The following is a 19,147-nucleotide window of genomic DNA, read 5'->3' as shown; positions in this document are numbered from 1 at the left end:
GTTTTGCAGATACCAACATATTTTGTGGACATGTATACCTATGCACAGAGTCCTGAACAGCGCCTGCACAATTGTTTGATTGTTGTGAAAGCTCTACATGAAATAGATTTAAATATAGATATACAGGTAAATGGCTTTATATTCTTTTTGCATTCATTTATGGACCCTTTTGTGTTGCTTTGGTCCCTTCCAACATTGCTGCAGTTATAATTTTTCAAACATGGATTGAAACAGATTTTCTTCAGGATGTTGTTATAATGTAGAAGTTGAAATATGACTCCATAGAAGGCTATTGCAATATTTTAATATGTGATATTATGTACACCCAACTGTGCATAATAGGGCTCTAATTCTGTTGAGAGTCTCAGGGATCATAAACTGCATAAATAAATCTTTAGTGTTTTATTGATTTTTACTGGAGCTCTAAGAATGAATTAAAGGAACAGTTATGTGTATAAAGCTATTATATTCTATTGTTATAATTATATGTGATTTATAATAATTTTTATAAATTTTATACTTATATAACTTAAAATATTATAATGTAAAAAATATCAACTTTCATATTTTGTTGTTTGAACATGTAGAGATTACAACAGTGTTTCCATATTTCACTTTATTTGGAACCCTAACTTGGAATTCCACTTGTCCTTTCAATTTTGCCTTAAATATCAATGAACAAAATATTAATTATGAGCTTAAAGGACCTTTGTAAAAACTCTGCTAGATAGTCTGGAAGACCAAAAGGGGAGTAAGATATTGGCCTTGATGAGATTCTATTCTTAGGGCAAGATACATGAAAAGTTAACTAATGATATAAAGGAGTGGTTGATGAAATCTAGAAAAAGTGATTTATACTGTATTATGTAAGTTTAGGCGAGAAAGTTTTCACTATGATCAGAAGAGGCTTGTCTAAAATAAGTGGGCATTGAACTAGAATTTGAAAAAAATGCTTTGATTTAAAGTTAGTGATTTGGGGAAGAGGAATAATAAAGAAAATGGAGGAAACGAACAAGGTAAATTTAGGAAACAATGAGAGAAGTCTATCAGATTGGTAAGGTGGAATGTAAATGTAATGAGAGATTAGGAACAAAAGGTACCTTAGGGCCAGATTTTTGAGTCTTGAGTACCAATCTAAGGAGACAAACTTTATTTCTAATGGAGATGTTGAAAATTTTTTGAGAAGGGAAATATTACAACAAAAGTGGTTCTTTACTATTCTTAATGAATGTGAAATATTCTAGAGAAGAAGTGACTAAAGATAAGAGGGCCATTTTAGAAGGCTGTTGAAATATTCTAAGATGAAGTAACCCTCAAGGGTTTAGGTAAAAGTAGTGGACTTCAGAGATCATTTAGGCACACTGCTATGAAGTTACAGAAATTCCCTCTCTATGATTGGTGACAGGCAGTTATTCAGATTCTGTGTTAATACCTCTAACAACAGGCAACCTATTACCTCACATAGCCCAAACAAATATTAGATAGGCCTTGTTAGAAATTTCTTTTTTTAATCAACATTAAAAATGTCATGCTTGAGAGGATGGTAACAGGTAGGTCTGCCTTGGGAAGTGGGGGCTCTACCAGTGACAGCTGTTTCAGTTGGTTTGGAGTACATTATAAAATGTGTAAAGGGAAAGCAAGGTATGAAGAAGAAAATTCTATAGATGGCTCAGTTTGGGTATAAGACATAAGATGAGAGGCAGGACATACATGATATCTGCCCATTGACTGGGAAATGGCTAAATAAACAGTAGTTTAAGAATACACTGTAAGAAACAAATATAAAAAAATCAGAGAAGCATGAAAACTTACATGAATTCATGCAAAGCAAGGTAGCAGAACAATGAAAACAATATATGCAGTGAATATAATAATGTAAATATAAGAAAAAAGCAATTTTGGCTCTAAAAATTATTAGAGTCTACCTATTCACTTTCTTTGCAGAGGTGGGGTACTATGAATGTAGAACACTATATATGCTATTAGACTCAGTTGACATTTTGATTAGTTTTTCTTTTTATTCCTTTCTTTTCATTATAATGTATGGATCTTTGGGAGAAATAAGGATAATATAAAAATTTTTTTAAAAAGCTAGTATCAGACAGATACCATTCTGATATAGTCCACTAAAATCTGATTTGGATTCAGAAGACCTGAGTTCCAGCTCTCAACTTACTGCCCTTGTGACTTTGAATGAATCAGTCAATCTCTCTGGGCTTTAATTTTCTTATTTATTAGATGACAAGGTTGGACTAGACAAACTTACATGTCCTTTTCAGATCTATTTTGACCCAAATTACAGCTAATCTGATAAAGAGGGAAACATGCTCATTCCTAATAATTATACCCTCCATTCATCAGTTATATGACTTGAATGATATTTATAATCATGCTATGGTTTCAGAATTCAAGAAAAAAATTACAAATTGTATTTGGAACTCTGTGGGAGAATAATGCCTAAGGGGACATTAAGTCCTTATTATCTATATGATACACATCCCAGGGAATCGTCATGTTGCAGAGAATAGTAAGAACTATTTGGACACAGAAGCTAGTTTTTATTAGTCATAGCAGAAATAGAATAGCACTAGGACTATGTCTTCTTAACAAAGGGTACCTCTGATGCCAGCTCTCCATCAGATGAGTTTTTATGCCTTGGGTAGCAAAGAAGCCAAGGGGGATTGATTTCCAGCCCCATAAAGGAGTAGCTATACATGAAACGAATTGTTTATTATCCTCTCAAAAAATCTCCAGAAAAATCTCTTTTATTGGTGGATATATCTATAATATCTATGTACTAAATATTTTCAGTCTCTCTCTCTCTCTCTCTCTCTCTCTCTCTCTCTCAATACATACATATATATATATATATACCTATATAGATAATAAGCATTAAAAATAAATGTTTATATTTGGATGCTAAAATACCATATAGATATAGATACCAAAAAACAAAAATATGTATAGGTATGTTTACCAATAAAAGAGTTTTTCTGAAGCATTCTTTTTTGGGGAGGGGTATTGATAAGAGCAGCTTCCTTTTCATGTAGACTAGTCCTTTAAGGGTGCTAGGAATCTTAGCTTCCTTGCTGTCTAAAGTATAAAACTTCATCCCACAGAGAACCGGCATTGGAGATTTTAGTAAAACTCTCATTGCTCTGAACTAGCCTTACTAATTGCCTTGGAGACTGTGAAGGCTAAGGGGACTAATGTTTCATCTGAAGTAGGATCCTTTTTAACTTTAGGAATTGTACCCGTTTTAGTCATTTAAAGCAAAGTTGTTGTTATCACATTTTATGGTCCTTGAGTTTCTCATTGCGTTTTAACCCCTAGCCTAAATCACTGGACCATATTGACGACTGGGGAGAATAATGGCTTATTGACTTAGCAACGAATACATTACTGGGTAAGATGTGTTTGTTAACAGGATTGAGTTGTCTGCAGAAACTCTATCTCTGACCTAGCAGAGATACTGTCACTAAGGCTACAAGATGACTACAGATCTAGAACTATGACAATCATCTGCCCACTAATGCAATCATTTGCATCTCTCAGGCATTCCTGTCATTCCCTATGTAGAGTTTAGAGATTTCTAATAAAGATTTTTATAGACCATTTCTCCTTCTCTTTCCATGACACTCAAACTCATCATTTCTCATTGTAACTGATTTTCACTTTCCCTTATTTCCTTTGTCCAGTTTGGGGAAAGGTCCATGGGAAATAAAAACATGATGATGTATACCATTTTTATCTATATCTAATTAGTGATTGTTTTCTTTAGTATATGTGAATGTTCCCTGGGGAACATCTGTTCTGCCTTCTTTGTACTCACTGGAAGTAAAATGAAGAAATTAGGAATAATTTTCTCTTGTGCTCTTTCCTCACTAATTCAAATCCTCAATGTTTATTCTTCTAATTTGTACTTCTAGAATTATATTCCTAGCACTGAGGCTAGCCATAATGAGGTCCTAGGGGCTGGCTACATTTGCTAGTCTCTCTACTTTTCATGATTTCCCTGGGGTTTATTTTTCTGGGGTAACCTGATTCCTCAATAAGGGTACTAAATTCTAAGTGCTTCTACTCTCTTTTCAGATTCTTGAGGAACAACTATACCCTAGACTCTGGTCTGAGGGATCATCCCTAGTGTAATGTGGGAGGTGAATGAGGGAAAAGGAGTAAAAAGGAAGGTACTCAGAGTACAAACATAAATCATAATGTCAAACAGGCAGTTTCTTGCACACACCCCAAAAGTGTGATACTAATCAATAAAAGTTAGCCTAGAGTCAGGAAGGTTCAAGTCTAGCATGAGTTATTTACTACTAGCTCTGTGACCTTGGGTAAGTCAATCAACCTTTTTGGGCTCAATTTTTTTATCTGTCAAGTGGGCTGGAGAAAAATTGTCAAACTACTCCAGTACCTTTGCCAAGAAAATCTCAAATGGTGTCCCCAATTGACAAATGTACAAAGGATAGGAATGGGTAGTTTTCAGATGAAAAAATCAAAGTTATTAATAATTATATAAAACGTTTTAAATCCCTCTTGAATAGAGAAATGCAAATTAAAACAACTCTGAGTACCACCTCACATCTATCAGATTGGGCAATATAAAAGGAAAGGAAAATATCTAATGTTGGAGGGAATATGACAAAATTGGGACATTAATGGTGAAGTTGTGAACTGATCCAACCATTCTGGAGGGCAATTTTGGAATTATGTCCAAAGGGCTATAAAACATTGCACTCCCTTTGATCCAGTAATACTACTACTAGATCTGTATCCCAGAAAGATTTAAAAAATGGGAAAGGATCTGCTAGTACAAAAATATAGCTGCTCTTTTTGTGGTGGCAAAGAATTGGAGATTTAAGGGATATCCCTCAATTGGGGAATGGCTGAACAAATTGTGATATATGACAGTGATGGAATACTATTGTGTAATAAGGAATAATGAACAGGATGATTTCAGAAAAAGCTAAAAGGACCTACATAAACTGATTCATAGTAAAATTAGCAGGACCAGGAAAACAGTGCACATGGTAACAGTAATAGAGTGGAATTTTTAAATGTGATAGACTTAGCTACTACTAACAGCAATACAATGATCCAGAGTAATTCTGAGGCAATTAATTTCTTTTTTGCTTGTCTTTCTTTCTTCCTTCCTTCCTTCTTTTCTTTCTTTCATTTTATTGATTAATTAAGAACATTTTTCCATGGTTACATGATTCATGTTCTTTTCCTCCCCTCCTCCCACCTTCCTTCGATAGTCAATGTGCAATTCCACTGGTTTTACATGAGTCATTCATCAAAATTCTGAGGCACTTAAGAAAAAGAATGCTATTCACCTCCAGAGAAAGAACTGTTAGAGTAGGAATGTAGATAAAAGCATATAATTTTTTACTCATTTATTTGGTTTTATAAGATTATTCATTTACAGAAATTAACAATATAGAAATATGTTTGTGTGATAATACATGTATAACCTAGATTGAATTGCTTTGCCATCTCTGGGAGCGGGGAGGGAAAGAAGGAGGGAGATAATCTGGATCATATAACTTTGGAAAACTTATGTAGAAATTTGCTATTACATGTAAACAAAAATTTTAAAATATATTTCACTTCTACTTAAAAGAACACGAAGTATATTTTGTTCCTCATGGCAGTTTCACTCTCTGAGGATGACTCTTTCATGGACACAGTGGGTCCTGTAATGATTAGAATGGATGGTTGCCAAAATTGTAATTAACCCTTAAGTCACAGTCACAAGACTGTTAATAGCTAGATTTATTAGTAAGGAAGAGAAAATAAGAGAGAAATATAGAAAGTAGGTGAAGAATTTCCTAGCTTAATAATCCAGAGCCTAACAACTCAGTATCTGTTTCCGAATCTCAGTCTCAGAAAATTACACTCCCACCTAGCTTCTTGCTGGGTTTCATTTTATAAATCCTTACTCCATCCACTAGCTCTCTGACATCACTTCCCAGGAACCAATCACAATTCCTCAATTATCCTGGTACCACCCGGGGGGGCAGTGCCTATGGGATCAGTTCCCTGGTTGCTGATTGACCCAAATTCAAAACCAATGGAAGGGAAGGCTAAATCTCTGTTTGATCACATCAAAATACAAAATCCCTTCTTATACTCCTGTTGCTGCAATTGTTTCAATAGTAGACTCTTTGTTGCTTGTGTGCTCAAGAAGGGGGAAATATACTTTCTGCCTTTCAAGATTTAACAGTGCGCATTATCAAAAGGAGGAAGCCACACATAGGAGGCAGTCTCACTCTAGAGACAGGTTCATGTTGGAGGCTAAATTATAATAAGGCCATGTTTGGTGGGGGGAAGAACAACCTTCTCCTCTCCTCTTAGACCACCTGGAGTTTAAAGAATCATCCTGATACCTAGAGGTTAGGAATGGGGATTGTTCTTTTAATATATCCATGTAGTTCTATTTCTCCAGACAATTAGAAGTAGCTTCATGCAGAAGAAAAACAATCAGAGAATATCTACACTTACTCTGAAGAAAGGGAGAAAAGTCTTTTCATCATGTATCCCCAAAGAGATACCACATATATCCAGTTCTTCAAAATTACAGACCTCAAATATTTGAAAGTTAAATTTCCCTGGTTTGTTCATTTTTTATATACATATTTTTAAAAAAACTTAGGTTTCCTGTAGAAACTCTGATTAGTGCTGCTTTTAAAAGGTCCCCAAAAGTGAACCTGATGTGCCAGATGTGTTCCAAATAGTGCCAAGTACAATGGAGCAATTATCTCTTTTTTTTTTTTTTTGGAGAAGTGTGTCTAATATTGCCAGCTCCAGACTGCATTGGAGTTTTGCTTTATTTTTGGCATTGCTGACTCCCTACAGAAATTGTAGTCACCTAAATCCTCTGAAGTCTCCTTGTAATTTTGCCTAGAGAACTAAGGAATTTCTAAGAATGTAGATTTTTGTAGACTATTTTTTATCTTCCTTCAATGATAGTCTAGGTGATCTTCATATTCTCTTCCCTCTCTCTGCTTGGGAGATAAACAAACAATGGAAGTTTACAAAAAAAGAAATATTTTTATAACTCTCTAATAACTGATTGCTTTGTCCAGATTGGTGATTTCACTGGAGTAGGGAATTCCAGGAAGGGAGAATCTAGCTACCAATACATTCAGTTAGCTATTTTATAGTAAATTGTCTGGAGAGTTGCTTTATGTTAATGATTTCCCAAAGTTCCTGCAGTCAGTAGGTATCGATGGTGTTCCCACTGATGAATCCTTATCTTCCTGAATGGAAGGAGGGGAGGGACATAGAGAAAAGGAAGGAAATAAACGTTAATGTTGAATCTATTATGAGCCAGACAATAGTGCTAAGTGCTTTACAAACATTACTTTGTTTTACTCTCACAACATTTTGGTGAGCTAGGCTATTATCTCCACTTTGTAACTGAGAAAACTTAGAAAAACAAAGGTTAAGTGATTTGTCTAGGGTCACACAGCTAAGTGTCAGAAGTCAAATTGGAGCTCAGGACTTTGTGATTCTAGGCCCAGAGCTCTATCTGGTGTACCACCTAGTTGACTGTTAGTTTAACGTTCTCCAATACACAACACTGTCTCTTAATATCTGTCTTACAATATCTTTACATATTATTGTACATATTCTCACATATTGACTTTCTGCTTATTTACATAAATGTATATATGTTTCCCCCTTTGAAAACAGGCTACTGACATCTGTGATCCAAATCCAGTCCTGATGCTGATGTTTTGTGTCTATCTATATGAAAACCTGCCATTTTATTTACCTTCGAAGATTGTTTATTTTCCTTGTTCTCTGCATTCCACTGTTGTCAGACAGGTATGTATGGCTCTGGGTAGGAACAGAATATACCCAAACACAGATCTATAAAGAACTCTCTGAAGGCTAAAATTGGTGTCGAACATTTGAATGGCATTAGGAAGGCTGACATTATATCCATATTTGCTTGGACTCTTTCACTGATATCTTAGTAGCAGATCAAGAGAGGGAATGTCTTATTTCTGCTTAATATGGAAATTACCTTGTAACAAATTCTAGGCACACATATTATGAAGTTAATTTCTTAAGTTTAGTCATTATTAAGCTGAAATATGATATTACTGGTGGTTATATCAGAGGGGAGTTAAACTTTATATTTTTAAATGTTTTTGACTTTTTATGGAAGAAAAGGCAACAAGTAGCTTAGTTCTGCTCAGAGAAGGACTACCAGACAAAATTTATATCTTAAATGTTAATCTAAAGGAAAAAATTTTTAATGGGGTGTGATAATTAGATTAAGTCTACACTGCCTGTTCTTTAGATTTAATCACCAAAGGTGAGACTACCTCCAATCTTGGGAGGTCCTAACCCACATGTGCTAGAGTGAGTGATGAATCAGAATCGACTGACTCACCCCCTGGGTGATCTATGAGAATCATCTATTGTGATTGGACATGCAGTCTAGGGGAAGGCACTCAAAGTGATGCATACGTGACCCCTTTGAAAAGAGGGAGTAGAGTGAGTGAGAGTCTTCTGGTTTTGTGAAGGGGACCTGAGGGAGCTTCGCTGGTTCGTGACTGAGACTGTTCCACATGGTGAGTTTAAAGACTGAATCTTCCTGAACTTCTATTAAGAAACTTCTTTTTATAAACTCTGTGAATGAAGTTTGCTCCATTCACCTCTGGGCCTCAGGCCCTTTAACCCTCGTCTGAGGGTTAAGATCTACCTGGATTAATTAGTGGGATAGATTCTTATTTCCGTACTTCCTCTCTCTCTTCTCACTTGTAAATAAACTTCCATGAAAGTCAATTTTGATTTGAGATTATTCTTAATTGAGAATTGATAATAGTTCAATCCTCTGGCAACCATCTTTTAATATATTGAACCCATAAAACCCCTTTTTCACCCTTACGGGGGGAATGTCAAAATGTTTTCTTAGTTCTGTCCCATTGTCTGTTTATCTCATTTTAAACCCTAACCTTCCATTTTAGTATCAATATTATGTATTGATATTCTATTAGAATAATTCTAAGGTGTAGTAAGAGATAGGCAATGGGAGTTAATTGACTTTCCTACTAGGATCATACAGCTAGAAAGTGTCATAAGGCCAGATTTGAACCAAGACTCCAATATCCAGGCCTGATTCTCTATCCATTGAAGCCTCCTGTCCCATTATCTCTTAAACAGGATGGGGTGCTCCACACTTCAAAACTGCATTTTCTTACCAAATACCAGTTACAAAAAAGAAGATCATAAAGACTACTGAATAAACTCATTTATCTAAATAGATAGCAAATAGAAATCAGATAATTTATGCAGATCATATGTGATGTCAATAGAAAATACATGGACCATACATAGAATGAATAATGAGTGTAGTGTAAGAGCAAGGAAGGAGGAGTTAAGAGAAGGAAGAGGATAAAGGAGATAGAGAAGGTGGAAATCAGGGATAAGTCAAGGCACTAGCTTAACCCACTTTTTTTCTTTTTGAGATTCTCTCTCTCTCTCTTTCTCTCTCTCTCTCTCTTTCTCTCTCTCTCTCTCTCTTTCTCTTTCTCTCTCTCTCTCTCACACACACACACACACAAACACACACACACACACACACACACACACACACACACACACACACATATCTGGGACCAGGTGAATCTTCTCTCAAAGTAGGAAGAAGAAACTTTTGCTTGCCCAAGTTCTTTGAGTCACTCTCCCACTAATGAGGAGAGTTTTATATAAACTCTCCATTTCAAAACCAAGTTACCATGGATAGCAATTAATTAAGGTCAGAATTGGAGCCAATTAAAGAGTGAGAGAGAGCCTATATAACTTATTAAAATATGATTAAGATTAGTGGGATTATAAACATAACTAGAGAGAACCATATAATCTTCATGCCTGAAAATTGTTGAAAGAGTACAGTTGCTATTTTTGTCCAAGGTCAATTTAGGGTGACAGGCTTTTCTTCAGACATCCTAGGCTAATAGGGTAGGTTGTAGGCAAGTCAGCCAGTCCCACCTCTAGGAGCTCTAGTGATGCAATGGCTGGACAACTTTAATTTTTTGGAGCTAGAGGATTCAGATTATATAAAAGTTAGCTTTAGTAAGAAAGTCTGTTGCTGGTAATGAATACCTGTTGGGAGCTAGATGTCTCCTGGCCTTGCTTATGCATTTTCTCTGCTATTAATATAAATGCATCATTTATTCATTCAGTAGGAATTAATTTCATGCCTGTTTTAGACAAATCACTTTTTTCTATAGAGTGTGGTGTAGACAAGAAATGTTAAATTCAAGTAGAAGTGGATCCCTGCTGTTGGTATATTGATTTAAAAAACAACCAATTAATACTATTTATGTTATATTAAACAGCTTACTCAGATTTTTGAATACCAGGCTCTGGTTTTTATACCTCTCATATATAAATCTTTATGGAGTGTGGTGTAGACAAGAAATGTTAAATCTAGTAGAAGTGGATCCCTGCTGTTGGTATATTGATTTAAGAAACAACCAATTAACACTATTTATGTTATATTAAACAGCTTACTCAGATTTTTGAATACCAGGCTCTGGTTTTTATACCTCTCATGTAGACAACTAAAAACATCCTTTATCTCAAATCTAAATTGCAATTCAAGGCAGTTTATGATGTATGAAATGGAGACAATAAGTGCTAGACATTCAGTAGCTTAGTAGAGGAGGTAGGATTTAAGTTGGGACCAAAAGAAAAGAATTTTTAAAGCTAGAGATGATATGAAGTCATTTTTCCTGGAGTGAAAAACATAAACCAAGTTACAGAAGTGGGAAAACTCAAAACATTTTCAGGAATTTCAGTCAGTTCCTCAGTATTGTCCTGAGCTCTGTTCTCTCCTTTCCCTGTAGTAATGCATCATCAGCTCTTGTATATTTAATTACCATTTCTATGCTGGTGATTCTCAAATATATGTTCTCTTGTACCAATCTCTCTGCTGATCTCCAATCTTGCATCTCCAACTGCCTGTCTGACATTTTGAAGTAGACGTCAGTAGACATCTTAAATTCAATTTAAAGTAGAACCTCTTAAACCCTCCCTCTCTGCTATTCTCTCTTTTCTGTAGATGGTACTGCCATCTTCCCAGGCTTTCAACCTAGACATCTTCCTGCATGATTTCCCCCTTCTCCAATTGATTGCTAAGGCCTATTGAATTCACTTTTGCAACACCTCTCAAATAGGCCTCCTCTCTTCTGACACTGCTACCACTCTAGTTCAGGCCCTCAATACCTCATGCCTTGATTATTGTAACCGTCTTCTAGTACATCTGGCCTATTCTAGTTTCATTCCTCTCCAATCTATCCTCCGTTCTTGTTTACATATTGTCTCCTCCATTAGACTGTAAGATTCTTGGAGGCAGATGATATCACTTATTCCTCTTTTTGTATTACTAGCATTTAGCATGATGCCTTACTCTCAGTAGGCACTTAATTTTTATTGATTGGATGATTGATACAAAAGAGCCTAGGAAAGTCCAGCTTCCCTTTCAAGTACTCCAGCAAAGATTTTAAAAGGAACTCAATTAAGGGATAGTTAGGCAGCACAGAGTTCAGAACTCCAAACATGGACCTGGGAGGACCTGGGTTCAAATCTGACATCAGACATAATTATCAGCTATGTGATTCTTGGCAAGTCACTCAGTCCCAACTGCCAAGACTTTACTAGTCTTTTGCATTAGAATTTGTTCTAAGGCAGAAGATGAGGGTTTTTTTTAAAACATCAGTTCAAAAGTAATTCATAAGACCTCTCTCTAATCCAGAATAGCATCCTGCAGGTACTCTAAGTGGGGATACATCAAAGGCACTTAAGCCATCCTAATCTATTAAAGGAATTAATGACTACTTTTGCCACCTTATTTTTATTTGTAAAAAGGAAATGGTGGAGACAAAGATATAGGACATAGTATGAGAAGGCAGAATATAGAGAAATTATATAATTAACAGTTACAACCATGAACGTGAATGGGATGCATTCACCCAAAAACAAATGAGAATAACAAGAATCTAACAATATATATTTACAAGTAAACAGACTTGAAACATAAAGTTTCATATAAAAGATTAAAATGAAGGGCTAGAGTAGAATTTTTTTTATTGCCTGATGTGTGAATAAATCATCATGAAACCACAGTAAGTATAGTCATGATAAAAATAGATGTGGGAAACTATATTTTGCTTAAAAACATAGATTAAAGAATTAACACATGCATTGAAATAGGATAGAATGTAAATACTTAAAGGAAAATTAAATGAATTTCATAGAGACATAATAAAACTATAAAAGTAGAGGGATCTTGATATAACTCTTTCAGACAGGCAGATCTAACAAAAAGATAAACAAGAAAGTAGTTAAGGACCTGAATAAAACTTCAGAAAAAAAGATGAGAAATACCTGGCAATTACTGAAAGATAATAGAAATGAATATTATAACATAATATCAACAATGCACAAAAATATACATTGAGGCATAAAGGCATTTCCCAAAATATGAAGAAAAGCAGAAATATTAACATACATTATCTGATCCCAATGCAATAAAGGGTCTTAAAAGACCAAAAAATCAAAAGCCAAATAATTTATTGCTAAAGAATAGATGAGTCACAGAAGAAATTATAGAAACAATAGACAATTTTACTAAAGAAAACTTCAATACTGAGGCAAAATATCAATATGTACTATTTGCAGCCAATGTAAAGAGAAATGCATATTTAAAATAATTTAATAATAATAAAGAAAAAATAAGTTAATTGGGTGTAAAACTAAAAATAAAAAAATAGGACAAATCAAACCATCAAATTAAGAACAAAATCAAAATTCCAAAAATCAAAGAAGAGATAAAATAGAAGTCAAAAGTGAGGCAAACATATTGAATTGATAATAAAAACTAAGAGGGTCCTTTAGAAAAATGAAGACTATAGATAAATAGCTTATCTGATTTTTAAAAATAGAGGAAAAGAAAATTGTTATAACAACAATTAAAAATAATTATAAAAAACTCAAAATAATTGAAAAGGAAATAAAAGAATCATAAATTACTCAATACTATATCAAAGAAAATTTTCATTTATATGGAAAGAATGAATGCTTAAAAATATGAAGCACTGATTAAAAGAAGAAAAATATATTTTTTAATAACCACATAACAGAAAAAAAAGAAACTGAACAATGAATTAATATCCAAGTTGAGAGGAAAAATTCTAGGACCACATGAACTTACAAGTGAATTCTATCAAATATCCAAAGAATAATTAATTCCAGTAACACAACTGTTTACAAAAATAAAAAAAAGAAGAGACTTTTCCAAACTCTTCTTTGATAGCAATATGATCTTGATATTTACCCCAAGGAAAGACCAAGTAGGAAAAGAAAACTCTAGAAAAATATCCCTAGTGAACATTATTATATAAATTTAAAATTGAGTAGTAACATATAGATGCTACAGTCATATTTAAAGGATTATATGCAATTACATGATTAGACATACCTGAAAAGTAGTGTTGGATTAATATAAGAAAAACTATAATATAATCAACCGTATAGATGATCAAATTTTTAAAAACCCACGTGATTATATTAATAACTGCTGAAAAGGCTTTTTATAGCATCCAAAATCCATTTCTCTTAAGAAAATATGGAGATAAATGGAATTTTCTTTAATACAGTAACACCTCTTTAAAACCAAAAGCAAAAATTATAGAAAGAGAGGTTAGGGGACTATACAAAAAAGTTAGATTTAAAGCAAGGATACCCATTATCAATTCTACTCTTTAACAGTGCTAAGAATACTAGCAATAAAAAAGGAGGAAATAAATATAGGCAAAGAGAAAACAAACCTGGTACTTTTGTAGATGATATGACTTTGGAAAACCAAAGAGTTAACTAAAATCAATTGAACCAATAACTTTATCAGGAAATCATAGCATATAAATATATATTCACATAAAAAAACATTTCCATATTTAACCAATAAATCCCTTTAGGAAAAGACAGAAAGATACATTACATTCAGCACAAATATGGAATATATAAAGTATCACATAGTTTATGTACTAAGTCTAATACCAGAACTATATGAATGCTTCTACAAAACCCTGTTTACAGAAATAAAATCAGAAATAAGAATCATAGTACTGTTTGTGAGGTTTGTATTTGTAGTATGGACAATCTCATTCACTCTTTTATTAAGAATAAGAAGTTTCTGGTGTATGATTTTAGCCTCTTGGTTATGTCTTTCCAGGTACCCAGTAGGTGCTAACTTTTTACAGAATGCAATAGTATCACTGAAGTCTCACCTTTTCATCATATAATCAGGCCTTTTAAGCTCCATAATAATAATATTTTTTGCAATTTGTGGTGGCATTGACCTCAACATGAATTGCTATCATAAATTTCCTCCATTTCTGTAAGGAAATATAAAGGACTCGGCTTTCATAGACATACTTTTGCTAGATACATCTTTTTTGACATATTTTTGATGAATATCATTCATGTGAGGCAGTTTGAATCTCACTCTATTATGCTGCAAAGAGATCCATGATAATGCAGATTTTTTTCTTAGTAGCACCAATAACAAAGAAAGTAGACAGTGCTAGTGGTACCTCAGTCACTGGGAGTGACCAGGGATCAAGGGAAAAAAATGATGAATTCTATATTAAGTGGGTATGGTAGAGAACCAAGTTATACTAATCTCCTATTTATTGATTTACACATGAGAAAGAGGAAAATGTGAACTCATTGTCTCTCTGATGAAATGTATTGGGCAATGGAAAAACATAGAAAGATTTTGCAATGCAGAGTCAAGTGGAATTTTCTTTGAACTGGAAAAGATATTTAAGAATATGAGAAAAGTGTTTATGTGAAAGCAAGCATATATACATGAATATATATATACATGAATCAAGGCTAAACATGTTATTCAAGACCTTGAATGTGATATGCTGACTTGTGGGATTTTTCATTATAGTTTATTAAGGAGAGAAGTTTTCCATCATTGTTCTATAAACTGGAGATTAACTCCAACCTACATTTTAAGTACCTCCTCTTGACATTCTAAAAAAGGCAAAAGTAGACATATAACAATAAATATATTGTCTTGAAAATTTCTAGCTTATTAAAATGTTGTTTGAAATAAATTGCTATTTTATTACACAGCAGCATTATTTCATATGTTGGAATGCAACCGACAAAAGTTAATTCATTTCCCTTACCCCTTTAAAAATGATTTCTTTTACTTCTTGGTGGGTCCATGATTTCACTGAGGTAACATAATATAATTTAACTAGTGTATATGTATAAATATATATATATACACACACACACACACACACTAATGCTTTTTATGTGCTAGGCACAATGTTATGTGCTTTACAAATCTTATTTTCTCAAAGTGACCTTGGGAGGCAGTAAATATTATTATCCTTATTTTATAGTTGAGGAAACTGAGGTAAAAAGAGGTTAAGTGACTTGTCTCAGGTCACACATCTAGCAATATGGATTTGGGCAAGTCTTCCTAACTTCAGCCCCAGCTTTAATCCATTTTGCCATCTAATTAGCCTCCTTCAAATTTCCAGTTCTGTTCATGGTCCCACAATGTTTTAAATTTCCCAGATTAATCCCATGTAATTCATTCTACCTTTAGAATGTATCTTTTCCTTTAATCCTTTCATTTACCTTTTCTATGTACTGTGATTTGCGGAATATTACTCCTTTTTGTATTTTTTTTTCAGGTCTATTACCTAGTTCTCCTTGATCTTCCTTAATTTTTCATTATTCTCCTTAATTGCATGCTTCTTTTTTCAACCCAGAAATTTAGTCACATCCAACTTTTAGTGACCCCGTTTGGGATTTTCTTGGCAAAGATACTGACATGGTTTATTATTTCTTTCCCCAGTTTACAGATGAGGAAATAAGCAAATGAGTTTATGTGACTTGGTCAGAATTACAAAGCCAGTAGGAGTCTGAGAACAGATATGAATTCAAGTCTTCCTCATTCTAGATCTGGCACTCTACTACCACCTAGCAACCCTTAGTGCTCAGAAGTAGAAATATAATTATTAACTGGGTCTGAAGATTATTTGCTTTCAAATATTCCTCAGTGTCTTCAAATTTTCTTGAATAAATGCCAAATTATTCCAAATTTCTCCTCCCTGAAATCTGACCTACTTTATTAGTATAAATTATCAAGTTACCTATAAGATTTCCTTCTCTTTATTAAGGTCAAGTCCTTTTTTCTTCTCTTTTTTCTTCTTTTACAGAAGCCTGAAGTAGATAAAAGTTGGTCTGTAAATCAGAATTTTAGAGAGTTCCTCAGAGGTACTGGGGACAAATATGCTATAAACAAGATATGAAAACTGAGGGCTTCCTCACTTTGAGATCAGTTCTATCCACTGGGATATGCTGCTTCTTGCTTTGTTCATAATTGGAACTTAAATGCTATTAAAATTTCAAATTTAATGACCAGCCCATACAATGGATTCCTATTGCTTTTAGGTCCAAAACCAAAATACTCCACTTGGCATTCAAAGCCCTTCATAACTTAGGTCCTTCCCACTTATTTTCTGTGATAGTATCCCTCCATCCAGTGGCACTGGCCTCCTGCCTGTTCAATGAACAAAATACTGAATCTCTTAGATCTGGGCATTCTCTCTGGCTGTCCACCATCCCTGGGATGCTCTCTCCTCCACTCAGGCTGCTGACAGCTAAGGCTTCCTTTTAGTCTCTTTTGAAAATCTCACTTTCCTTAGGAATGCTTCCCAAACTCTTCTTCCAGTGTCTTTCCCTTTTTAATTAGTCCCCCTTTCCTGTAGATAGTTCATTTTGTACATTTTTGTTTACATGTCTCCCCCATTAGTTGTAAAGTCCTAGAAGACAGGGCCTTCGGCCATTTTTGGGCCAAGTGCCCATCACTTAGCACAGTGCCTGCCGTATGGTAGACACAATAAATATTGATTGATTTTCCATATATATGGAGCATATATATATATATATATATATATGTTTAATGGAGTCAAATTCGCTGAGTTTCTTTTCACTTCTTATTAATAACAATTAAAATGTTTTTAAAACCTCACCTTATAATAAATTCATCTATATTATAGGAAACAAAAGAATTAGATTTTAATTTGATAAAAGAGATTGTTGATAAAACAAATTTTTGTTTTGTCATTGTTTTTAATTTTGTCTGAATTTTAGAGACCCCATTAGGGGTTTTCTTGGCAAAGATATTGGAGTGGCTTGCCATTTCCTTCTCCAATTCATTTACATATGAGGAAACTGAGGCAAATAGGAATAAGTGACTTGCCTAAGGTCATCCAGCTAGTAAGTGATTTAGGTCAGATTTAAACTAAAGAAGATGAGTGTGGCACTCTATCTACCGTAGCACTTAGATGTCCAAATAGATTCTGATCATTATATAAGAAACATTTGTGTTTTATTTAAATACATATTAATAAATATAATTAATAATGATAATAAAATACATATTACAAACTTCCTGAAACATACTCTTATCTTTTAAAATATAACACTTGATTATAGTTTGTTCTAAGGACAAGTGGATTTTATTAAGTTGATTTAAAGTAGCAATTAATTTGAAACAATAGTTATATTTGAGAGGACTAGCTAACCTATTGTTTAAGTAAAAATAAAATTAATATCTATCTAGCTTAATTAAAGCTATTGTTTATAATGTATTATTGATAGATAAAATAAGACAAATCCAAAATTTTTCTTCTCTTATTCACTTTGAGATGTTACATTTATTTTAAATTTATTGAAAATATGCAATTAAATCTTACATATAATCTTTCATTTTTTAAGTAGGATTTTTGATGCCATCCTATGTGGCATTTTTACCTTGACACTTTTATCATTAATTTGATGCACAACTATATTGAAGATTGCCATAGAATGATAATTATTAGCCAAATTATTGAACTGAGATCAGCATTAGAATAAGTACTAGGTGCCACTTTACACAACTGATGTCTATCCAATTAAACCAGATCCATCAGGCATTCAATAGTTTTCATTCAATAAATGTGAAAAGAAATAAAAATAGACCCTGTCAAGGAGCTTATGTCCTGTTGAAATAATCAATAGACGGGAGAGTGCTTTGACAATGAGAAAAGGAAAACCTCACATAGCATGTAGAATCTGAGCAGAGACTTGTAGGAAAATTAGGATTTTAAGAGGTGGAAGTGAGGAAGAAGAAGTATATTCCAGGCATGGAAGATAACCTAGGCAAAGGCACAGAGAGGAAATACTGTGTACAGAGAATAAGACATAGCTCAGTTTGACTGTAATACAAAAGGCCTAAAGAAGCAATATGTTAAATAATCCCAAAGATAGGGTGAAGGCAGGCCATAGAGAGAATTAAATATCAGGCTAAGGGATTTTAATTGTACATTTAGGAACAAAGGAAATTAATAGTAAGTAGCTATACTGTATCCATCATTGTGCTGCCTTTTTTAACCCTTACATTGTTTCATAGAATCAATATTAAATATTGGTTCCAAGATAGAAAATTGAGAAGAGTTAGGTATTTGGGGTTAAGTGACTTGTCCAGGGTTACACTGCTAGGAAGTTTCTGAAATCAGATTTGAACTCAGGACCTCCCTTCTCTAAGCCTTGTGCTCAATTCACTGTATCATCTAGTTGGCCCTGTGCCAAGTGTTTTTTTTCCACATATTATTTCATCTGATCCTTACAGTAACCATGGGAGATAGGTACTGATTCTGATTTTATCGTTAAGGAAACTGAGGCATTCTGAAATGAAGTAACTTGCCCAGGGTCACACAACCAGTGATCTGAGATAAGATTTGAACTCATTTTTTCCTGACTGTAACCTAATACAATATTTCCTATGCTACCCAGCTGCCTATTTTAGAAGAAATACAGAACCTTTGAATATTCTTGAGAAATGAATTATATTTTCAAGCTTATCTTTAGGAAGCATCATTTGGGCAGCTATTTTGAGCAGATGAGATCACATTAAGAGAGAACTCATTTCTAAGTTTTAGACTTCTTATACTTTATTTGTTTCAGTCATGTTCACCTCTTTATGTGCCCTTCTCTCTCTCTCTCTCTCTCTCTCTCTCTCTCTCTCTCTCTCTCTCTCTCTCTCTCT

The 19,147-nt window shown here is 33.9% G+C and overlaps 1 protein-coding gene across 1 annotated transcript in view; it reads left to right on the top strand.

Annotated features, from left to right (window-relative positions):
- Positions 1 to 19,147, top strand: part of CFAP47 (cilia and flagella associated protein 47) — an 859,036-nt gene that overhangs the window by 321,857 nt on the left and 518,032 nt on the right. Inside the window, exons 37-38 of the mRNA XM_044669214.1 lie at positions 10 to 126; positions 7,702 to 7,836. Coding sequence (XP_044525149.1) covers positions 10 to 126; positions 7,702 to 7,836 — 252 coding nt within the window. The remainder of the gene's footprint in view (positions 1 to 9; positions 127 to 7,701; positions 7,837 to 19,147) is intronic.

This window comes from Gracilinanus agilis, chromosome 3, assembly GCF_016433145.1.
Source record: "Gracilinanus agilis isolate LMUSP501 chromosome 3, AgileGrace, whole genome shotgun sequence".
Lineage (NCBI taxonomy): Eukaryota > Metazoa > Chordata > Mammalia > Didelphimorphia > Didelphidae > Gracilinanus > Gracilinanus agilis.
This window is presented reverse-complemented; position numbering and strand designations above follow the sequence as displayed.